The 21597-nt window shown below is 38.0% G+C and overlaps 2 protein-coding genes across 13 annotated transcripts in view; one reads left to right on the forward strand and one right to left on the reverse strand.

The window, feature by feature from the left end:
• Hwt (SH2 domain-containing adapter heavyweight) overlaps positions 1-21597 on the forward strand; it is a 209156-nt gene that overhangs the window by 104506 nt on the left and 83053 nt on the right. The gene's annotated exons all lie outside the window — the stretch shown is intronic.
• Positions 1-21597, reverse strand: part of LOC143894009 (chymotrypsin-2-like) — a 144330-nt gene that overhangs the window by 4490 nt on the left and 118243 nt on the right. The window contains exons 1-9 of one of the 11 annotated variants that reach the window (XM_077399980.1): positions 7430-7552; positions 7138-7182; positions 6595-6719; positions 6434-6504; positions 6142-6236; positions 5909-6050; positions 5685-5792; positions 5420-5569; positions 4406-4685 (exon numbers count right to left, since the gene is read on the reverse strand). In XM_077399980.1, the coding sequence (XP_077256106.1) occupies positions 4527-4685; positions 5420-5569; positions 5685-5792; positions 5909-6050; positions 6142-6236; positions 6434-6504; positions 6595-6643 (774 nt within the window). In that variant the 5' untranslated portion in view covers positions 6644-6719; positions 7138-7182; positions 7430-7552 and the 3' untranslated portion in view covers positions 4406-4526. Of the gene's footprint in view, positions 1-219; positions 486-853; positions 1007-1260; positions 1372-1482; positions 1625-1720; positions 1816-1993; positions 2065-2480; positions 2605-3272; positions 3484-4405; positions 4686-5419; positions 5570-5684; positions 5793-5908; positions 6051-6141; positions 6237-6433; positions 6505-6594; positions 6720-7119; positions 7183-7422; positions 7586-21597 lie in introns of those variants that run through there. The other 10 variants (XM_077399982.1, XM_077399989.1, XM_077399993.1 and 7 more) reach the window with 10 other exon arrangements.

The raw sequence follows: 21597 nt of genomic DNA on the forward strand, positions 1-21597 counted from the left end.
GTGGCTGGTTTTTTGTTGCGTTAATCGATTATTTTTGTAATCATCACGTCTACTGCCACTTGCTTATCAAACTGCGGAAGTTACAACTATCAATATAAAATAATCGCACTTTATTTCGATTATATTGATCTTTATAAAATTATGTGTTTATTTTCTAGAATAGTATAGGGAAAGTGTTAAGCGTATATGTAAGTTACAAGAAGTAAAACACATGTGATATATGTTTAACCATTTATTACATTTATATGTTTAAACGTTTAATATAATATATCAATTCTCGATTTTCCTGTATATGTCATTAAGTATCAAAACATATCTCTATATTTTCTGTACGGTCAACTATCCGTTGTATGGTCAATTATCCATTGAATGTACGACGCTACACGTGTGTACACTTCCGGGTATATTTTGTCACCGCATTTAAATCCCCACGAATCGAGTCCTATGAGCACACCATTGAGAGTGAGAGGGCCGCCAGAATCTCCCTAAAAAATGCATTTCCCCTATAGTTAACATTATTTTTCATAAGGTTTTCATTGGAAAAACCAACTTACAAACAAAGTAATTTTTTTCATTTAACATTTTACATTTAACATAAATACGTTTCTTTGTTAGTATACAGAATTAATTGGTGTTATTTTCATTCCATTTTTTAAATGAAATTGATGTTGGACGATAACGGACTCTCGATTTGCTCAACTGTGAGTTTTGTAATCATACTGTCAATTAAATTAAATTACAAAACATAACAAGAAACCAAATATGTCAATTGGGGCAGACAGCGTAAAATTGCACGTGCGACTAGTAACTAATGACAGTGATCTATTGCAACGCCTTGTAAATAGCTTCTTACCTTGCACGAACCCTTTTCTGCTGTTGCGTCATTTGCACAGATTTGCGTATCGTAAATTTTGTTAGACTTGTTTGTCCACACATTTTTACAGTAAGTCTGATCGGCTATTTTAATGTCCACGACATGTAATCGTGTAGTTTTCGATCCTTTATACTGTAATTATACAAAATACAAAAATATAAATGTGACTTGCAAAAACAATTTAAAATATGATATTGTCGAAAACTTATATATTATATAGCGTCTGACAGTCTATAAGGGTCAGTTTTACCAACGTCGATTAACTGTAGTCTTCAATTAAACTCATCACTCTTCATCTTCTTCTAACTGTCCTCTTTAGGAGACGAAAAGTGCATGAGTTTAATCAAAAGTTACAGTTATAAATGGTTGAATGTTGAAAAACTTACCGATAATTTGCCAAATCCCGATGCTACTACGTCCGTACCGACTGGAATAGTTTGATTTAGCATTAGTTTAACGGGAGATACCAGAGGAGAATATTTAATTGGAAAGTGAAGCTGAAAATAAATTTTTTATGTATGTTTTTGCACAGTCTTAATTTTCAAATTGCTTAATTTAATTAAAACTATGGGTATGTGTTGATTGCAATTATATCAACTTTATGTTACCTTAAGTAAAGCGATATCATTGATCCATGAATTGGTGCGGTTGTAATCTTTGTGTATATAAGAGGACTCGATCAGATGCACCGCATGCGGTTCTTGTAGGTCTGTTAGTCCCACATGGGCTGAAATGGTGCTAACATCTACACTGTAAAGAATATCACGAACATATGGAACACATTTTTATATTGTATTTATATACATTTTATATTGCTGAAACGCTTCTTTAGATTCTCATATTTACCCATCTACACAGTGAGCGGCAGTCAGTATGTAATACTGGCCAATTATAGCTCCACCGCAACGGTGTTTCCCTATTCTATTACGTTGAAGAGAAACCTGAAATAATTCGTGACAACAACATACAGAATTTTAAATGTTAATATTTACTCGTCCATTTTTAGAGTTGACTCAGCTGAATGAGAAGAGTTAACTTAATGGTTCGACTAGTTTGAAATTCAGTTCAATGCTAAGCATATTTTTAAGACAGAGCAGTTAATGTAATGATATTACTTACTTGATATGGAACTTCACCTGGTTTGGCATATCTTCCCTTTACAATCTGCGTATCTATTTTTCTTATTGCGCCTGCATTCAAAATTTATTACATTGAAATTTAGTTCTATTAAATTAAGTAGACGGAAGGCAGTTAGATTTGTCGAAAATGAATGTCGAATATTGTCAAAATAGAAATGATTTTTTTTTAATTTATTACAAAGAAGTGAACTGAAACCGGGCCTTGTCCTAATACAATGTTTGTTAAGATCAAAAAAATTTTTTTAGTTAAAAATATGCATTAAAAACTTTAAACGCGTTTTTCTTTGTTTCTTATTTTCTTTTCGTTTTGCAGTGATAACTCAAATACAGAGTGATAACTCAAATCGGCTTGAAAAAAATTGAGCATATTTACAATATGTACAATTTCGGACTAAATCTCTAAAAAGTCTGTTCAAACTTTAGTTCACAGCCACAAAGCTGATCAATTTGTCTGTTAGATTACTCACCATGTGCAACAGCGAATAAAGCTATTAAGAACAATAAGTACACCGTCATCGTTGGTAATCTTGTGCGACGATGTCAGTTGATTATTCTAAATCTGATGTTTATAACACACACTTGAATATATATCTGTAAAATTTATAATTTTAAATAACGTAAGATAATATCTCATGCTTATTGATATTTAAAGTAGTTCCTAATCTACTGGGGTACTATCTCGCTCGCGACCTATGCTATCATTTTCTTATTTACTTTTATCATTAATAAAACACTAATGAGTGTCCAGTATCGTGTAACTTTCTATGTTATGCATAAATCTAACAACAAATGTATAAAATAATCTTGAAGTAGTTATCTTAGGGATAATAATGATTTCATAAAAAGAAAGATATCTCTTCTGCAGTTTCTAATCGTTAGAAATTTATTACGTAATTTTATACTTTGTTCGCTTTTCGCGTTCCCACAGTCCGCAACTAAGTGAATTTCAGTTTTAAGAATTTAATACTATTATATGATATGTACTTCGTATCGCAAGATTATATCGGTTGAACGTGACATGCGGTACAGCAAGTAGCAGAATGTAATGCTAAACAAACTTGTGACGTGTAGCAAAATAATAATGCACTTTGTCGAAGTTTGCCGCGGTTACAAATTTCGACAATATTGCGCAATCCGTAATGAAGTATTTTAATGAGAATATACTATTTCAAGCTACTCTCAATGACTTACGCTCAGTGGCTAGAGGCAAAAATATTTGAGATTTTATTGTGATATTAATAATTATGGATGTGACTCACGAAAGATCATTGACGGCTTTTGCGATTATAAATCTTGGCGACGTCATACAATATATAAGAATAAGTTTCTAAGTTACTGTTTGGCAATATTCTGCACGATCCTTACTTCTGTCTTAGAACATCAGAAGACGAAATAGTTAGAATACTGTTATAATACCAATAATCGCGGTCGACGCACGCTTCATTCGACTAAGCCGACTAACATTTTTTCTCACCTTTTTGTAGTCCTTTTCGAGAGAGTGAGAGAGAGAAAGGGAGGGGGGAATCTCCAGGTCATTATTCGGATCGTATATGATCATTGCAGAGTCAGACAAAATCCAGGCTCGGTAAAATTCCGCAGCGTAGTACTTTTTTTGCTTGGTATAACATTCGGTTACCGGGCAACTTTATTTCCTTATATAAAAAGTTTAAATTAATTTAGGCAATAAGAGCCAAGCGTGATATTCAATCGCTAAAATTTAATTTACAAAGTTAACTTCAAAAGTTGATATAAGTAGATAAACAGTCGATACCATTGCACTTTTTCAGTAAATATACATTTGTGAGAATTCTTTCCCTAGATATCGTCGTGATAATCGTAATTTATAATAAAAGTGATTCTTTCACGGAAAAATTATTAAGTCGACGGGAATATTCTTATCTAAAAATATCGCAGAATAAAATGGATGCACGTGGATGGATAGTATGCGCCAGCCAGGAAACGAGCTTTCGATCCTCTCTCAAATACAATATGCACATATGCCACTGAGAAATCCATTTCGTTGAATAAAATAAAATTTGGTTGACTCTCTTGTTTGGATATGGTCAAACAAATGTCTTAGTTGATGCAACATAAAAATTCAGTTGGAAAATTTAGTAATACTAACACAAATATAGCGCACTGAACAAAATATGATTTGTATGAAACTAAATTTGTGGCTGGTTTTTTACTTGCGTCAACCGATTATTTTTGTAATCATCTCGTCTACTGCTATTTGTTTGCTAAAACTGCGGAAGTTAAAAATATTAATATAAAATAATCGCACCATATTTCAATGATATTGATCTTTATAAGAATAAGTGTTTATTTTCTAGAATAGTATAGGGAAAGTGTTAAGCGCGTATGTAAGCTATACGAAGTAAAACACACGTGATATATTTTTAACGATTTATTACATTTATGTTTGGACATTTTTATAATTTGCTTAATTATCTAATGGACCTACGACGGGATGCGTGTGTACCCAGTAGGGCATATTTAACGATTTGTTACGTTTATAAGCTTGGGCTTTTATTGATTTGCTTAAGTATCCAGAAGAAGTACGACGAGGTGCGTGTGTATACGGTTGGATATATTGTGTCAGCGCATCCTAATGCCCACGAGACGAGTCCTACGAGCATACCATTGGCAGTGAGAGGGCCACCGGAATCTCCCTGAAAAATGCAACTCTCCATTAACAATATATTTTACAAGAATTTGATTGCAAAAACCAACTCGCGAACAAAGTTATTTTTTACATTTGACTACGATTACATCTCTCTGCTAGTACAGAGCTAGTTTGTGTTATTTTCGCTTTATTATTTTAACGAAATTGGTGTTTGACGATAACGAACTCTCGATCCGCTCAGTTGCGAGTTTTGCAATCTTGCTGTCAAATAAATTGATAAATTACAAAACATAAGGAGAAGCTGAATATGTTAATGTACAAAATAATCAATACGGTACATTAACAATCAACATAATCGGTGAATTGGCGGCGAATTGAAGTGCTATAGTTATCACACGTTTCATGCGCGTATGTTGTTAAGTATTATATTAATGAATAAATAAATTGATAAATTAGTTGATATGGAATAAAAATTTATAATAAGTGAGAGATTGTAAACATGATATGTCTCCACAATATGATTGCTAATTACATGATATGTAAGCGGGCTTATTTTCTTATCGAGAATCTGAAGCACATTATACAACTTGAAATGCAAGTCTTGTATTGATTCATTACGTTTAGAAATTATTAGGAACGAGTTGAAGCTTCGCGTGAGAAGAGTAATGCAGGTTAAATAGTTAATGACTCTATACCTGAGCAGACAGCGTAAAATTGCATGTGTAACTAGTAGTGACTAATGACGGCGATCTATTGCAACGCCTTATGTAAATAGCTTACCTGGCACGAACCCTTTTTTGTTGTTGGATCATTTGCACAGATTTGCGTATCGTAAATATTTTCAATGCTCGCGTACACATTTCTACAGTAAGCCTGATCGGTTATTTCAATATCCGCGACATGTAATCGTCTAGTTCCCGTTCCTTTAAACTGTAAGTACACAAAGTACAAAAATATAAGCGTGACTTGCGAAAACAATTTAAAATAAGATTGTCGAAGACCTAGCGTCTTGCAGTCTAAATGATTGAATTGTTAAGAAACTTACCGATAACATGCCGAATCCCGATACGACTGCTTTCGTGCCGGCCGTAAAGTTTTGATTTGTTAGTGTAACAGCACGTACTAGAGGGGAATATTTAATTGGAGATTGAAGCTGAAAATGAATTTCTTATGTATGCTTTTGCGCATTCTTAATTTTCAAATTGCTTAATTTAATTGAAATTATATATATGTGTTGATTGCTATATATTATATTAATTTTAATGTTACCTTAAGTAAAGCAATATCATTGATATATGAATCGTCAGGGTTGTAATCTTCGTGTATATAAGAGGACTCGATGAGATGTACCGCATGCGGTTCTTGTAGGTCTATTAGTCCCACATTGGCCGAAATGGTGCTAACGTCTACACTGTAAAAAATATCACGAACTTATGGAACACATTTTCATATCTATATACAGTTTATATTACTGAAACGTTTCTGTAGATTCTCATTATTACCCATCTACACAGTGAGCGGCAGTCAGTATGTAATGCTGGTTAACTATAACTCCACCGCAAAAGTGTTTCTCCGTTCTAATACGTTGAAGAGAAACCTGAAATAATGTATTTCGTGACAACAACATACAGAAATTTATTAATATTATTACATGTCCATTTTTAGAGTTTACTCAACTGAATGAGAAGAGTTAACTTAATGGTTCTAGTTTGAAATTCAGTTCAATGCTACGCATATTTTTAAGACAGAGCAGTTAATATAATGATATTAATTAATAGCAATTTTTTAGCTTACTTGGTATGGAATTTCACCTGGTTGGGCAAAACTCCCCCCCACAATCTTCAGATCTATTTTTTTTATCACGCCTGCATTCAAAATTTGCTATTACATTAAAATTTAATTGCACTAAATTAAACGATCGCAAAGCCGATCAACTTGTCTGTTAGATTACTCACCATGAGCAATAGCGAATAAAGGGATTAAGAACAATAACTGTATCGTCATCGTTAGTAGTGTGCGACGCGCGGTATCAGCTGATTACTCTAAATCTGATGTTTATAACACCCACTTGAATATTTGTCTGTAAAATTTATAAGTTTAAATTATATGGATATCTCATGCGTATTGATATTTAAAGTAGTTTTTAATTTACTTGGGATACTATCTTGCTCGCGACTTATGTTATCATTTTCCTATTGACTTTTATCATTAAGGAAACACTGATGAGTTTGGACATTGTCCAGTATCGCGTAACTTTTTATGTTATACATAAATCTAACAACAAATGTATAAAATAATCTTGAAGTAGTTATCTTAATGATAATAATGATTTTATAAAAAGAAACATTTATTTTTTCTGCAGTTTTTAAATCGTTAAAAATTCGTTATGTAATTTTATACTTTGTTCGCCTTTCGCGTTTCTCAAAAGTCGCAACTTGATTTTCAGTTTTAAAAATTTAACAGTGTTACATGATGTATACTTCACATCGCGGGATTACCGGCTGAACGTGACGTGCAGTAGCAGCAAGTAGCAGAATGTAATGCTAAACAAACAATATTGCACAATCTATAATGAAGTATTTTAATGAGAACAGATTACTTCAAGTTACTCTGAATGATGTTCACTTATGCTTAGTTGCTAGAGGAAGAAATATTTGTGTGTGAGGTGTTCTTGATATATTGATAATCAGACGCGATTTGTGAAAGATCGTTCGTTTTGATGGTTTTAGCGACTCTAAATCTTGATGATATCTCATAATTTATAATAAAGCTTTCGAAATTACCACTTACTATTCTGCACGATCTTCACTTCTCTTACAACGGAAGAAGTATTTTAGGATACCGTTGATACCAATAATCACGATTGATGGCTTATCGCACGCTTTACTCGAATAAGTCGACTAACATTTTGTTCATCTTTCTGTAGTTCTCGATGCAACGAGAGAGAGAGAGAGAGAGAGAGAGGGGGGAAGCTCCAGGTCATTATTCGGATCGTATGTGATCATTGCAGAGTCAGACAAAATGCAAGTTCGGTCAAATTCCGCAGTGTTGTATTTTTTTTGCGTGGCAAACATTCGGGTACCATGCAACTTTATTTCTTTATTCTAATACTAAATTTTTGGATACGGCCTTTAGAATCACGACATTCTTGTCACAATAAGATGCGGGGCGAGAGGCCCTTTGACGGCTATATGCATCTCGAATGACTGTGAAGTTACTGTGAATGATGTTCGCTTACGCTCAGTTGTTAGAGGAAGAAATATTTGAGGTGTTCTTGATATATCTTGGTATATTGATAATCGGATGCGATTTGCGAAAGATCGTGCGTGTTGACGGCATTCTCGTTAACTTTCGAACACTTTGGATAAAACACGGCGGTCGGTTGCGAGATGTTTGTAGATGGAGTGTGGTCGAGAGGACGTCGAGGTACGGCGAGATCGTCCGTTTTGCTGTTACCCGCATACCCGCGATAGAGAAGCGAGCCATTTGAATTTGCATGAGATTGCGTGCACTGACGTCGACGGGAGGAGAGAGACAGAGAGCGAAAGGGAGGGAAAGAAAGGAAGAGCAGCTGCTGCATTTTATTACATTTCGCCATTTATCTCGCGGCACTTCGTATACCGGATTAGCGATAATTGCTCTCGCGGTCGCGACACCTTCATTATTGATTTTCGTCCGCGCGACGACCAGCCTTTTAAATTTATTAACACTGGAAATCCTGCTCGGAAATGTATGCTTTTCGTACCGCCGCCGCCGCTACCGTATGAAATAGCACCGTGCCCTTATCGATTACGTCGTATCAAATGCCGCTCTCACTCCCGGGGGATGCTCTTGCGCGCGCGCGTGCAAGTTGCCGGAACATCGGGACGGACTTATTCAAAGTTGCAACAAGTACCAATCCGATATCGTGTGTTGAGACATTGGACTTTGAACTGCACGTAAGTTCCGTAACGTTCTTGTTGCTCGAAGTTACCGAGTTTCTATGCGACAGACAGATGTAGCATTCGGGTTGTATGGTAGACTCATCGAGATTCAGCGGCTCTCGGTGATCTCGCTAAGGACGTCGTATGTCTTTTGGTTTCTTTAAAAATGACAATTGACATTTCGGAAAATTGGTAAAGGACCAGTAGATATATTGTGTTGACAACTTTTCGCGCGACGTTGAGTCTCTATTGTGATAAATTGAAAATTTATACCTTCTCGCATCCGGTTTCAGGCATCTTGTATACGTCGTATTGCTTTCAAGCTTTGCAGGTGCACTTGCGACTCTACATAAAACAATCGATACCACTTTTCCGGTAAATATACATTTATGAGAAAAATTTCTTCCCCAGATACCCTCGTGACAATCGCAATTTATAATAAAGGCAGTTTTGTTCGCGGGAAAATTATCAAGTCGACGGGAATATTCTTATCCAAAAATATCGCGGAATACGACGGGTGCACGTGGATGGATAGTATGCGTCGGCAGGAAACGAGCTTTCGATCTTCTCTCAAATCCAATATGTCCATGTGATGGATTCTCGTTCAACCGGGAACGACCGAGTGCGGGGAAGCGAGACTAATCGCGCTCCTTGCACCGATCGTGCCATTATTCGATTCATCGTGTATCGATAAATCTTGGCCGCCACGGAAGTTCTTAATCCACTGCAGACTTATCGGGCTCGACGCGTTATCGGGGAGACGCTCGAGGGATCTGCTTTCATCGCTTCGTCGTGATTAATTAACGCTTCAAGTGAATTAAGTCGCACTCCGTTGCTTATGTACTTTGCCCGTCTCGATCCGCTCTACATTTTATACATTGCTTCAACGACTTTCATTTATCCGAAGACCCTTAATTTCATCACATGGACGACATTCGCCGTTGATTTAAATTACAATGTATTATCATGTTTTCTTAGCTTCTCTTGATTCGCATGAATAGAAGTTTCTATCTCTTCAATTTATTCCTCCGTAATAACGTATTTTCACAAGTTTATTTCATCTGCGTATCTCTGTATTCCTGTTTCATTTTTAGATTACGATATTTGATGAGTATACGACGTTGATGTTTTATTTATTAATATCATACGAAGATGGTTTCATGTTATTTACTCCCCTACGAGGTCTGCGTTGCTTGCTTAAGAGTAAATAGCTTTTAACGATATAGCCTGCAACCGTGCGGGCTCTGTCGGAGCAATATGGTACAACGTGGGCGCGACATGGGACCGCAAAGGGGATGATAACTCCCTCCGGGCGCGACAACTATAATCACAGTCGGCTTGATAACGTAAAGAGTAGGCGTTAAGGAAGGATTGGATGGCTTCCGGCGATTAATCGTCTAATACGAGACGTGAATATCCGTGAATATACGTTCAATTATGACGTTGTAAACAGAACGCCCGCGAAGCAATTCATTCGCGAGTACTGCGGCTGGAAATTATTCACGCTCAGGTTAATCGATTCGTGCCGTAAGCGTATTATTATAGCCGCGACGCGCTCAAGGCACCCTTGATAACCCGAGAGATCCAATATTACAGCGTCGTAACTCTCGGCACCGAAGGTGAGCGACTACATTTCACGAATAACGGAAGGACGGAAACGAACCGCGTCGGATATTTGCCGCGGCATCCTTCCCCCGTCCCGCCTTGAAATGCAACGCAATCCAATCCGGAGATTGAGTGTCGTTAAAATCACTCGTTTCTACCGCCGGATTTTTATCCGTGATCTTTTTCATTCCTTAAAGTGGCCCGGAATCCTCGATACACATCGGTTATATTTACGACGACGGAGAAACATATAATGCATTTCTTACTGCGACCTTGCAGCAAGGAAGGGAATAAGGATCAACGATCCTTCTCCATCAATTTTCCATGTACGCGCTTTCGCTGTATTATATATTTTATTCCGTATATTTCCGACCGCCGTTTAAACTGTGATATTTTTCAGCGCGCCTCAGAGTCTGGAATTTCTAAGAAAATTCTTGACTTCCGAAAAAATTTTTAAACATTCACTTTTGTCTCAATACACATTTTCATTTTTATTTTTCAGAATTATGGTATAAACGATTTTACGTATGAATTTTGGAGTCGAGTACTGTACTATTTGTATAGACACGCTGTTTACGCTTTCAAACTTGAACAAACTTAAATTCGCGAAAGGAGAAAAGTATATGCGTATATAAACGCAACAGTACGAAAAAGAAGTTATTTTCTCGGTAGGAAATTTCTTTTTCGATAAAATTAAAGTTTGCGCGTTCGCGTTTCATTGCGCGTACATATGTATTCGCTTCGAGTATATATCGTTGTATGTACATACATTATATAATATACGCGCGTTTGCGTAAAAAGCTATCAGGATCGGGAAATTTTTAACGCGGAAAGCGTAACCGTGGAAAGAGTGTCACAGAGAACTCGCGCGATTTTCCTTTTCAATATCGAGAGACTTCTCTCCGCGATCGTACGATGTACTATAACTCGCATCTCAGATGCCGCGAGATGGATTTTAGACGAACTCTAACGCTTCCTGTTCCTTGTTCGTAACACGCGGGGGCATTGATCGCATCCTCGCCGAGCGTTGGAGGGAAAAGTGGAGGAAACGTTCCTTTCAAGCGAAGCCGATACAAGGAATTTCTCTGATAACGGAGCACACACGGAGCGTCTCTCGCCGTTGCTGCGCTCACGCGCGGCTTCTGGCACGCGGTCGGAGGCGCCTCGACGAGCATTTCGTCCGTTCTCTCCTCCATTCTCCTTTCTTTTCTTCATGCACGTTTCATCGGGGAACTTGATGAGAAATTTTACGAGCGTTATAGTAAGGCTGTAAATACGGAGCGATGCGCGTTTTCGGCGTATCGTCCTTTGCGTCGGCGACGCTTCGTTTTTCTCGCCCGCGGCACCCTCGCTTCTTGTTGTCCTGCATATTTTATTGCGCTCTTGCGCCCGGTTTTCGGGCTATTAACTGACATAACTGTGCAGTTTTATCTCGCAGTGCATTTCCGTTAGCGACGCGTTTAACAAGTCCAACGAGTGCTTTTTATTGTGTTTACTGTTAACTCAATTCACTTTTAATTACATGTATAAATGTTTTCATTCTTTCTTTTTGAAATTTCACTCTGAAATGCTGTTTATGTGCTGGTATGCTTCATTGTTAAAAATATTAATTTTTTAAATATTGCGTTAATATATGATTTATATTTATTTTTTAATTTTTAACATAAAAAATCAGTTCGGGGGAGAGAAAAATCGCTAACAAATATTATGCAATGACTAGCCTAGAAGAAATGGCGCACCTAGTTGCTTACGTTACTTCGCGTTTGTATATAAATATTTCTTGGAATTTGACGCGATTCTCTTCTTCATTCGGGCATGTCACGAAAGAAATTCGTGCATGAGAAGGTGAATCGAATCACACGCTCGTCAAATATTTTTTATGTTTGCATCGTCACATTACGTGATGCAATCAAAAGGGATATTATTCCAGCGATTTACCGAGATCTGGTATTCGAGATCCTTAATTAACATTCCTTGCGGGTCTGGAGATTTAAACCCCAAGAACGAGCAATGTACAAGTTCCATCTATTTCGATTTGATATATAGAAATTTTAATGCGATCGATATGTGTGTCTTTTTATAGAATTAGTTTATACATGAGTTGCAATTGCTTGATGAGCATTTATAAGCAGTAAATTGCGTGCTGTTTACATTATAAATATTAAGTATACGTATTACGTACATTTTGCTCGCATTTATTCAGCTTATCATTGAAACAATTGCCACATAATATACATAATCTCCACTATAATTAATGTTGAATATTTATTTCGTCAAAACAACACATGAATATATTTAAACGATAAAATATAAATGTTTAATTACAGCATATTGAACTTAGATCTACCGCAAATAAACTTTACAAAAGCTCTAGTTATCTCGCATTGATGATAATTTTGATATTACGTAAGAGGGAACTCTCGAGATGGTCGAAAAAGCTCGGCTAGATGGAGACAAAGATGCGTTCTTTGCGCCGCTCTATGGGTAACTCACGAAAAGCTGACCCAGCTTGCGCAAGCTTCGCAAGCACTAGCCTGTATTATCGGTGGAAGTCCTCTTTACCTACTTGTGGGATCTTATCAAGAGATGTAGTAGCACTATAATTGTAAGTACGTGATTGTAGTCTCTTATCAACAGTAAGTGAAGATTTTTGTACAAACATTTCTTCTATAAATAAAATTAAATAATAAAAAAATATCTGTTACTATAAAGTGTGGGCAGGAATTAACTTATTATTAATTTTCTACATAAATATTGCGTTTTATATAAAAAGTTATATATCCGTGCAGTGAAATTGATACAGAGAACGCTGCAGAAGCGTTATTTTGCACAACTCTTACTTTATTTCATGTTCACCTAGAAACACATAAGAAGAACATAAGAAATAATTCTGAAAAGTTTAGTACAAAAAAAATCATTACACGTTATATATATATATATATATATTTAATAAATAATATTAAATCAGTAATAAAAATGTTAATAGAAAAATATGTAAAAGCTATACAGGGTTTCTTAAGTTTCTTAAGTAACTACAAAAAATTGAAGAGGATATTTCCTTCAATTTTTTGTATTTATTTGGGAAACTGTATAAAATATTCTAATAATAAAAACCCCTGTATAAGCGGTTCGTATTTTGTTATAAAATATTATATATACAATTTATAATGCAAGAATTTACGAGAGTTTCACATGTTCTGACATACTCTTGTAGATGCTTCGTACAAGGAAAGTGATTTGCATGACCGTTTGACTTCGCCTCCCTTACCTAAAGCGGCTATAATTGCACGCGGAATCGCCGATTCAAGTTGATGCGCGATTCTATCGAGGGGCCTCTAGAGAAGCTAATTGGCCGGTCAGACCTTCGCCATGAACCCGTATCCGTAGTTGCGACAATGCAATTTACATATACGTCGTGGTCCCTTCACCGTCGAAACCTCAATTCTGCCCAGGAAACGGAGGAACCTCTCCTTCCGAGGGGATCGAAGCCAGTTAGGGATATTCGTTGGCGATCATCAATTATGTGAATATTCGTCGAATGAATAACAAAGATTTAGAATAAGAGAAATGGTAAATTTTAATGATAAAAAAATTACGTTAATGTTTAGCCTAAATTTTTTGTTGTTAAAAATATATTATGGTGGTATAAACTATAAACAGTTAAACTCTATTTTTATTATTGTTTGTGACGCGCGCATTTAAACATATTTAATTATTTCCTAATTATTTTTGCGACATTCCTTCACGTATTTTATACAACATGTGTAGAAATTAAACTAAGAACATTGGGATAATTATACTGATAAAGCTATGATAGCTGGCTCGTCACGTTTATGCTCTAGGTATAATATTCAGCCAACCTACTTACAGAAATAGCAGTTTATTGCGGATTTACTACTAAGGCCAATGACCCGATAATCTCAAAGTAATACCGTCATAAAAATCTAATGCGCGATTTATTATTACGGCGCGAAACCGCGCGGCGTGTTTTATCGCTTCGGACCGCTCTTTCTGCGCTGGTAAGCTCTACGTCGAAGCACACTTTTGCCAGACGTAAAGATAGAATCCCCGAGGTACCTTCCGATCTATCTTCCGCCGACAGTTCTTTTTGACTCCTCCTTCGCCGCATAACCATCCCCCCCGCTGTTCTTATTTATTTCTATCCGCCGCGCGGAAAAATTCTTCTCTCTTCCGCATCCTTGTTTCGTTTAGCAATCGCGCTCCTTGCCAGAAGAATTCTAGGATCTCCCCGGAAAGGAGAGACTTGTAAACCTGGCATGCAACGAATGCGCATACCGTGCGCATTGAATGTTCGGATTCGTGAAGGAGATGTATCGAAACTAACGTTCGCGTAACAATGAAAAGGGATTTTGTCCCGCAGGGGTCGTTTCGATGCTCTCATGATTACCCTAAAATCGTCGAGCGTATATTTTTTATGGGGCGCATAGAGTCTCGAAACTTTTAACGAGCGCGACGACGATGTCCCTTTGTACACATTTTGCTTTTCAACGCCCCGAAAGCGTGTTCGGCTAATGGCGGACCCTTTGCAAAAAAATCAGATTGGAAGTTCCTACATCGCGGACAGGAATTTCTAACAATTTAAACGAAGAGTTCTTCATCCTCATAGCGTTCGTATTATTTCGATGCAATGAGGTCAAATAATCTTTTGTGATATCTCTTTGGCGAAAATATTAGCTTTCATAAGAATTTTCATTAAATTGGAGCGCAATTCAAGACTTCGCGCGCGTTTGCGAATAAAAGGCGCCTCAATCTCGCTCACTCTCTCGAGGGTCGAGAAACGGTTATTACCGCGGTTATCTCGAATATCCTGCTTGCGCTGAGTTTCTTTCTTCACACAAGATCGCGGGACAGACGAGTCTCCCGAGATAAAGACTTCAGCTTCCTGTTCTTGAATCGTTGCGATTCATTTGTTATTAAGGCGATCAACTTCTGTGATATACCTATTAACATCCATATTTGTAATTGCTACTTGAATCTCGTCTTGAGAGCGTATCATCTTGAGATGCTCAAAAAATGAAGATTTTATCTCTTGAGACAACGAACGGTTCAGTAGTCACTTTTTGATTAGAGAACAACCGAGATTATTCAGTTAAGAAGCGGAACAATTAGTTACGTGAAAAACGAAAGGAATATGTACATAGCGAAATAAAGGCATAGATACAGATTGCGATTGCTTTCAATACTGCTTTTATATAAAAAAAGAAAAGATAATTAGCAATTTAAAGCAAATTTCAATAATTTTATCATTTTACATGTAGACAGAACTTGATAATATATTTATCAAGAATAATAAGAGATTTTGATTTCCATACGGTAAAATATATCAACTTTGAAGAGCTTTGCTGGCAGGATTTGTTCGAAGCGCGCTCGCTTGCTTTTACGCGCGACGGTGCCTATTCATATTTTAAAAAACCACTTCTGTGATCTATTCGTCTCGGTCGCGTCCCTCCTGCTCGGCGCGAGCGTGCGAGAGCTCTCCCTTGAGAATCTGCGGTATAATAACGTTGACACAGCCGACGTAGCGCACTAAATAGGCACCCGCCGCCCCCTCATTTCATCCCCATTCTCATTCTTATATTTCGCGCTCGCGCTCTCGCTCACATTTCTCCGCGGCCTGCTCAAGACGTCGCGTCGTAAATCCATCTCCCGCGCTGTATATCTCTCGCGGGTTACGTGCATTATTACGATCCCTACGCCCGCTATACGTGGCTCAGTTTTTCGTATTAGTCGGTGCGCGATCGGCGAAGATGAACGTTTCAGACGTTTGCGCGCGCTTACAAGAGTTATGCGCTGCCAGTCAAGTCAGTCAGCCAGACTGCATTCGAATTTTCTTCCCTCTACGTTTGATAACCCGAGCTGTTAAAAATCTTACGCGCGTGTATTTTATGTATTGATACGTGTATGTAATCAAGAGACACGGTAGTGTCTCGCGCCAAGTACGCGCGAAGCGAGACGCACCGTGACTCTTTTACGCGAACGCATGAGTTGCGAGTATCCGAGATTTTGAGATCTCAATAACGAGTGAACGGATCAACTTCTAAGTAGGTTCGATCGATAGCTTGGGGTTTGATTTATAAATAAGAGTCTTTTTTTTTCGTTACGTGCCCTACGAGCGAAGATATTGCAATGCAAAGACCAAATGTGGAAAATTTTTTTTTAAGAAACGTCCACGTCGGACAAAAATGGCGGCTGGTGTGTCACTTTCCCATTTTTGACACGAGAGTGCACTCGTGCACTGTCGCAGTGCGTGACAGTTTTTTACAACCTAGAAAAGGATAAGTGTGTGATAGTCGTGACCGTTGCCGCGTCGTGACAGATAGTGAAATATATATAAGTATTGACCGTAAAGAGCTGATGCCGAGAGATCTTTAAGAAGGAAGGTGTATCTACAAAATCGTACAAACACGTACGTATATGTTGCCTTGTAAAAGTTGTCAAACTGTATGTTTACGCGAGCGTTACTTCTGTAGTAACTTACGATAATTTATGCCGGGATTACGATGAATTTAACGTAACGGGACGCGACGGACGCGAAGTAACGTAACGTGAACTTAAGAAATTACGATCGCCGTAATTTAAAGATAATCTTAATCTTAACCTTCTATTCATACCAAGCTGTCAAATCATTTCTGAAATGCACGCTGCTTCACGTTACGGCGATCGTAATTTTTTAAGTTTACGTTACGTTACTTCGCGTCCGTCGCGTCCCGTTACGTTAAATTCATCGTAATCCCGGCATTACTCGTTTACGCGGGATGAATTATCATAAGTTGCTACAGAATCTCCATTTACGTAGAGGAATTATCGTATAAGTTACTACGGAAGTAAAACGCTCGCGTAAACATAGTATACGTGACAGATAGTGTGTGTGTGTGTGTCTGTGTGTGTGTGTGTACTACGTTTACGCGAGTGTTACTTCTGTAGTAACTTACGATAATTCACTCGTTTACGCGGAGTAAATTATCGTAAGTTACTACAAAATCCCGTTTACGCGAAGGAATTATCGTAAGTTACTACAGAAGTAACGTTCGCGTAAACGTAGTGTGTGTGTGTGTGTGTGTGTGTGTGTGTAATTAAAATTATTTATATTTATATTATACATGTATATAATTTATTTAGTATTTATAGGATGATCTCGGCAGCAGGACGAGAAAAGCGGAAAAGCGACAACAATATTTCGACAGATTCGATAGATCGTATAGATGACATGCCCTTTTTAGAAGAGGATGCGTAACACTACAAAACGCATGATATCAGTACAAAATTACCTTTTTCAAAAAAGGTAAAAAAAGGGCGCCAAGTACACGCGTGGTTGTTACCTCGAAAAAAAACCCAAGTGGTAGTATCATTAATTTTATTCAAAAATAAATAAAATCTATTCTAACCTAGGTGGTAGTAGCTTTATTAATTTTTAAACAAAATTATTAAATTATAAAATAAAAATATTTAATTAAAATAAAATAAATAAATTTTTCTTGTAAAAAACTTGGCGCTGCTTTTTTAGAACCTTAAAAAAGCAGCGCCAAGTTTTTTACAAGAAAAATTTATTTATTTTATTTTAATTAAATACTTTTATTTTATAATTTAATAATTTTGTTTAAAAATTAATAAAGCTACTACCACCTATGTTAGAATAGATTTTATTTATTTTTGAATAAAATTAATGATACTACCACTTGGGTTTTTTTTCGAGGTAACAACCACGCGTGTACTTGGCGCCCTTTTTTTACCTTTTTTGAAAAAGGTAATTTTGTACTGATACCTTGTACACCGATCGAAATACAAGAGAAAATCCTTCGCTCTTTCCCGTCAGTCGTTGTCTGCATTTAATTCTCCTCCGCCAGATATTTCAGATTCATTTTGAACTATTTTCAGAGTACGTTATAATCATACTTTCATAAGTCCCCGCAATTGTTGTATTCGCTCTTTTGGAATGCTTCGCCGTACAGTGATGAGAACGCCGCCAGCGATAGCGCCGTGGTAATATTGATAAATAAACGGAGTAAAACTGATACTAAAATTACAATCGTTCGATTTAAATGAGAAAGGATGTTTCTTCGCAAGAGAAATTTAATATCCTTCGACACGGTGTTTCTATTATCGCTCTTTCCGGGAAATCCCTTGGCTCCCGGAGGGTGCTGTATCATTTTACGTCGTCCTTCAGCTGGTGATTTCACGGGGGTAAACGTGGGGTGTGCCGCGCGGGATCAATCTTACAGCGGGAACAATGGAGGCGTCGTATGCACTGACGAAAGTCTTCTGTCAACCCTTTGTAGATCCAATGTGATTCCTGTTACGTCGGCGACGACGACAACGGCGCGATGAGGCGAGGACTGAGAGTGGCTCCCAACGTCATTCCGCCGAATAGAGGGGGGTGGATGGTGCTGTAACTCTTAATGGAGGCGCTTTCGTTCGTGGTAGCGCGCCACCGTCCTCGCCGCCGAGACTATTTACGACCATTTATTTAATTGGTTCGTCAAAGTCTACACGACTAATGCGGCGCGATGAAAAGGCGCCAGTCTTCCGCCCCTTGCGCAGGACATTAAAGCATGGTGTTGGAAGTTCGAGTAATATCGCAGAAACGCGAGTTTTTTTTTCGGAATATGAACAATTTTTGGAAGATTTTTTCAAGAAATCGAGTTTTATGAGTTTTTTTTTAAATAAATTAACACATTTCCAATTATAATTTAACAATAGAAATATTTTATATGATTCAAATAATAGTTAAAGGCGCTCATTGCAATGGCAGATTGGTTCGTACGCGGAGGCTGCTGTGACACAGGTGCGCTCGGCTTCGGTTCATTTTCACGGTGAATTTAAGGCTACCCATATCAATTCGCGGAAAAGCAGTTTACGGGTCGCCCTATCCCGCTCTAACGCGATCGTGTTAAAACTCGATTAAGCGCTCTGCGAATTCGATGAAAAATTCGACGATAGGCCTTTTCTTTCGCCTCCCTCACGATGTCGGGACAATCCGTAGAGAACTGCGACAAAGAATTCTTTCGAAAGATTCCGATCCGACGAAATCGCGGGACTCGTGTACGTGTATCCCTCTCTCCTCCCCCCCATACATATGTATGTCCAATACATATGTACGTCGCCATTGCCAAAGTTCTCGGGGAAAGTTTCGGAACCCCGACGAGACGATAGAAACCGTCGGCGAATTACCAACGTAGATAGACTCTCCGGCGGTCGTCCGGACGCGCGCGGCTACTGTGTCCAACTCGCCACCAACTTGCGGCCGGACAGAACGGATCTCCAGTCGTGACGGACGACGCTGTCGCGTCTTGAAATTCAAAGCGTTTTATCTGCAACGCTCTCGACAGACAGGAGGATGCAAGGGTAAAACCGCAGACGGAAATATCACCCGACCTTGCGCTTCCTCGCGCGAGAATAACGTCACGATTTCAGCGCGAGTTTAGCGGAGAGAAACGCGATTCTGTTTCGCTGTTCTGAATAATTGAGAAACACTAATTATGCCCTGATGCATTGAAAGAAACTTATCGTTACTTTAATTAAATTGGCGTCAATTTCGTTGATCATATGCGTTCGTTAAATAGCAGCACGTTTCTAAACATTTATCTGATATAGCGAAACATGTTTTTTTTGTATTAATTATTTCTATGATCTTCTATAAACATATATTTATAAAAAGGTATTTTATGTATTCATGAAATTGATTTCTCATTGCTTCTTGTACAATGTAACAGCACGTATTTGCTTTTAACGTAAACGCTGGAAATGAGTTCGAGGCGATTACGAATGCTCGGCGCACCCAACGTTTCCCTTTTCTACTGCGCGCAGTTATAGGTAATCCCCGAGTCAGACCGAGCGCCGCCGGGGCGGCCGACGTCGCGTTCACCTGTAAATCATGGCGAAAACTGCCGGTGGTACCAACAAGGACAGCCACTTTTCAAGAGAGGTCTCTACATCAAGTTCGCGCGCACAGAAACCGCGCCGGCCTCGTATATTATCTCCCAATGTTGCACGGCCACGCACCTCTCACGCCTCCCATTTTTCCTGCAGTCCAGAAGTGGATATCGAGGCACACTGGGTTTTACCACCGGCGGTAGTAGCTCCCGGGGATTTCGAGGGTAGTAAAGGAGATCTCAAAGAGACCTTGGATGAGATGACTCGTTAGATTGACAGGCGATAAAGATAGAAATAGAGATCGTCTCGCAATGATTATACTTTCGAAAGTAAAATGTTGATCGAACGTTGTAACAAAATTTGAAAATTTGATATTAGAATACATCAATATGTAATAGAACGTTAATATTAAAATACTCACATATATATTTAATATTATTTTTATAAAATATTTTCTTAATATATAATGCAAAACATTTTAAAGTACTTTTATGATAATAATTGTGCATGTTGTTTGTTCTAGGGTGATAAATTTATAAATTATTGCCTTAAAAATGTACAGCAGATAAGATATAATGAAGAAGTCGAAAGATAATTATTTTAACATTAGCTAATTAAGCAAAGAAATTACAAAGTATTTAATCTTTTATTTAATACCGCAAATACGAGATAATACGAACGAGCAATTTTGCGTCATATAAGTAAGAAGCGCTTCATTTAGGACGATAAGTTTTTACGTTATTACTATGCTATCCTTATTGCAATTAAGGAAAGGAAATTGCAGCCAAGAGAATGAGCACTTATCGGGGAAATAGGGAAGGTTGTTTAGTTCTCTTATATGAAGGGCCGCGCTGAAAGACCAAGCATTAAGTACAGCTTAACGTCGATAGGGATTCCAACACCTGGGTACGCCATTAAAAAGTCCCCTTTTTTTCTGCGTCATCATAACCATATCCAACTTCTTCCGATATACTTTTTGCGAGAATTCGAGAGAACCCGTCGCGGAGAGTTCTTGCATGCTTGTCCGTCTGCGACAAAACAGATTCCAAGTGTTCTTACCGATACGGTTACATATTCGTGAGCGTGTGTGAGCGCTGTCGCGGTGAAGCTTAAGCGGAAAAATAAGAGTTTCCATTCCCGCAATTCTTCCACAAGGATTGACAATTACCGTTGAAATCTGAATTGTGATGTTGAGGATTCCGCGTTCCGGCGGAAGGAGGATGAGAACAATAAACACTGCTAAAAGCCGTCGCTGTAGGCTTCTCATGTTTTTTAAATCAAATTCGCTTGCACTTAGGAATCGATTTGCATTTGCTGATAAAATTTCGCGCGTTTGTTCGGCGGATTTTTTGGGATTAGAAATTGATGGGTCGGTGCTTGCGGTGGATATTAAAACATCCTATTAATACGAGCCTCACGCATCGGCCGTTGGTCATCGACACGCAGCCGGCGGTGACGTTCGGCCCTTTAATTATCGCCCATAAATCATCGCTCCATATCGTCCCTTCTGCTTGGTCAGCCTTATTCTTTTGCTTTTCT

This window comes from Temnothorax americanus, unplaced genomic scaffold (assembly GCF_048541705.1).
Source record: "Temnothorax americanus isolate GAGA-0224 unplaced genomic scaffold, ASM4854170v1 Scaffold13, whole genome shotgun sequence".
Classification (NCBI taxonomy): Eukaryota; Metazoa; Arthropoda; class Insecta; order Hymenoptera; family Formicidae; genus Temnothorax; species Temnothorax americanus.